This window comes from Petaurus breviceps, unplaced genomic scaffold, assembly GCF_028583685.1.
Source record: "Petaurus breviceps papuanus isolate PSGF00001 unplaced genomic scaffold, PetGlider_PUasm1.0 90822, whole genome shotgun sequence".
Lineage (NCBI taxonomy): Eukaryota > Metazoa > Chordata > Mammalia > Diprotodontia > Petauridae > Petaurus > Petaurus breviceps.
Genome location: NW_027187351.1, coordinates 1,980,242 through 1,982,741, shown reverse-complemented (window position 1 = coordinate 1,982,741; position 2,500 = coordinate 1,980,242). Strand labels below are relative to the sequence as shown.

At 37.4% G+C, this 2,500-nt stretch overlaps 1 protein-coding gene across 3 annotated transcripts in view; it reads right to left on the bottom strand.

Moving 5' to 3' along the window:
• Nucleotides 1-1,907, bottom strand: part of TFAP2B (transcription factor AP-2 beta) — a 31,749-nt gene extending 29,842 nt beyond the window's left edge. For 2 of the 3 annotated variants that reach the window (XM_069070579.1, XM_069070578.1), the window contains exon 1: nucleotides 1,196-1,515. Coding sequence is in view for 2 of the 3 variants with exons in the window: in XM_069070578.1 (XP_068926679.1) it covers nucleotides 1,196-1,276 (81 nt within the window). In the remaining variant the exon portion in view is untranslated. Of the gene's footprint in view, nucleotides 1-1,195; nucleotides 1,516-1,764 lie in introns of those variants that run through there. The other variant, XM_069070577.1, reaches the window with a different exon arrangement.
• Nucleotides 1,908-2,500: the final 593 nt, after the last annotated feature.

Sequence of the window (2,500 nt, the reverse complement as noted above, 5' to 3'; positions counted from 1 at the left end):
TCTTTCACCCTAACCTTCCTTTTTCTTCTATATACTCAATTCTTCTTCCTTTCTCCAAGGTCTTTCCAAACCGAAAAATTCTTAGCGGATTCTTAGCGGATCACTAGAATCAACTTCTGACATTACCCTCGTGCTGGTTCAGAGAGCAGCAATTTCCCTCCGTTCACCGCACGGATTCGATCCTTCCTTTTCCCTTCAAAGTTTCTTAATCTCCTATCTCGGGTTTCGCAATAGCTCCACAACTGATAATAAATATATTCTGTGTTGGGTTAGGAATTGAGCGATCTCAGAGATCTCAGTTGAACCCCACAGCTCCTATCCTAGACGGTTGGTTGGATAGAGTTTCCCTGCAAAAAGCTCTTTCAGTGAAAATTAACTACTCTGGCGGGGGTAGGAGTGGGGAAGACAAAGGCATCACTTTTTATCCCCCCCCCCCTTTTTTTGGTTATTTTGTTTCTCAACTCTTGCATTCCGATGAAAGGTTGTTGGCTTCCGTTAAGGGGAGGAAAGCGTTGCATGTGGGAAGAAAATATGATTCCCTCAAAGGGAAAATAAAGGAGTAAGTTCTTATTATTGGTAATGCAAAAATGTAAATCTTGGGGAAAACACCAAATAAGAAACTGACTTCTATGGAAACTTGACTCACTATCTGATCTATTTCTTTCTTTATCTATTTCTATCTATCCATCCTTCTATCTGCCTACCTGTCTTCTTCAATCTCTCTATCTCGTTATAAAAAGTCTTCCATCTACATCCACATCTTTCAGAAATACTTTTAAAAATAAAAATAAAAAATCTCAGTGCCATTCGAATGAGGCTCAAAATTCAAATAATTTCCATCATTCTCTGGAACAAAGCATAGAGAGCCTTCCTTTCCCAACGTTCTCTGACATTCTATCTATATTCAGTCACACTAGATTCCATAGTAGAGCTCCAAAATATTTTGGGCTTTTTTAAAAAGAAGAAAATTAAAAAAACAAGTCTCCTACACTTAATCTTCCCCATTCCAACATTATAAGCCTCTCCTCCGATGGTTAAAGTCTCTCCAAGCAAGCGTTGCCAAAAGTTTAGGGACTTGGAGGAAACCAAACAGATATCAGCAAGTAAATTTCTGTTTAAATGTATCTATTTGGCTTCCAAGAATTTCTAATTCTATATCCATATATATAAGATGTATATAAGGATGTCTGCTTACCTCATAGATGTCTTCGTACTTGACATTTTCAACCAGTTTCCAGAGCATGATGGCAGCCTGTTCTCTAGGAGGTGAGTGCATTCATGTGAAGAGCAGATGTCTGGATTCTCAGTACTTCTCTGTCTGAAATGATCCATCTATAATTGGAAATGGGGGATAGACACCAAATCCGGCGCTCCTCTCCCATCGCAACTTATATCTGTTGAGTGAAACAATAGGCTGGAGAAGTAAACCTCAGTCGGATAGTAAAACATTATCTGTTACACACAGCGGACTTATACACAACATATATATATATATATATTTTAAATATGATATACATGTATTTACACCCACGCACACACACTCTTAGCTATATTAGCACTTCTGGGTCATACATAGAATAGAGGCTCTAAATGTTCATTTAATGAATAGATATCTACTCCAGGTGATAAATATTTTTAAAAAACCTCCATATTCAAAATGATGAATCATCCAAATCTGTGCCTGGTTTCCCCATTTATAATGAGGGAAGAGGGGGCCATTAGTCCCCTATTTCTATGTAAATTTTTGGGGAAAGGGACCCTCACCAGGGTATTTAAACACAAAAGCTTCTATTCACAGGGAGGGGAAAACTGGTTTTTGTAAGATGGATCTTGGGGTTTTTAAAGACGATCTCTCTATATTTATGGCTCCCACTTATGTAACTTGGCTCCCCTTTCATTGCAAAACACACAAAAAAAGCTCACCAAGGAAGCCAGTTTTAATGCTTCCTGGCCATCTTTCTAAAGACATTTGGAAACTTAAAATATTATATTGAGCTCTTGGATCTGTATTACTTGTGTCTTTTTTGATACGTGTGATTTCAACAGACGATGTCTCATTCATGTCTTTGGATTCTCCATTTTATGAAACTTTGTCATAGGATTGGGCCACTAAAACATTTTATTCTGTAGCCTTCAGAATGCTTGCAAAGACACAGAAGACGATATACTGACATATGCTCATAGTAGATACTTAATAAATGTTTGTTGAATTAAATTGTTTATAATCTGAAAGCTTCATTACTCCAGATCAGTGTTCTAAAATACTTATATTTCTGGAAGCTTTTAGTAGAAGGACTATATAAAAAGAACTATAAATATTATATCCTCCCCCCCTTTATCCCACAGTGAAGTAAGTAGTTGCTTTTCAAATTTAACAAAACCACAGAAATGGGAACCTTTAAGAAACAGAATCTCTCACTTTGGCACCCCAAAATTAATGAGAGTGGAATTTCACCCCCTTTGTTCCCCTCCTCCCACCCATATTTCCCCTGACTACTTC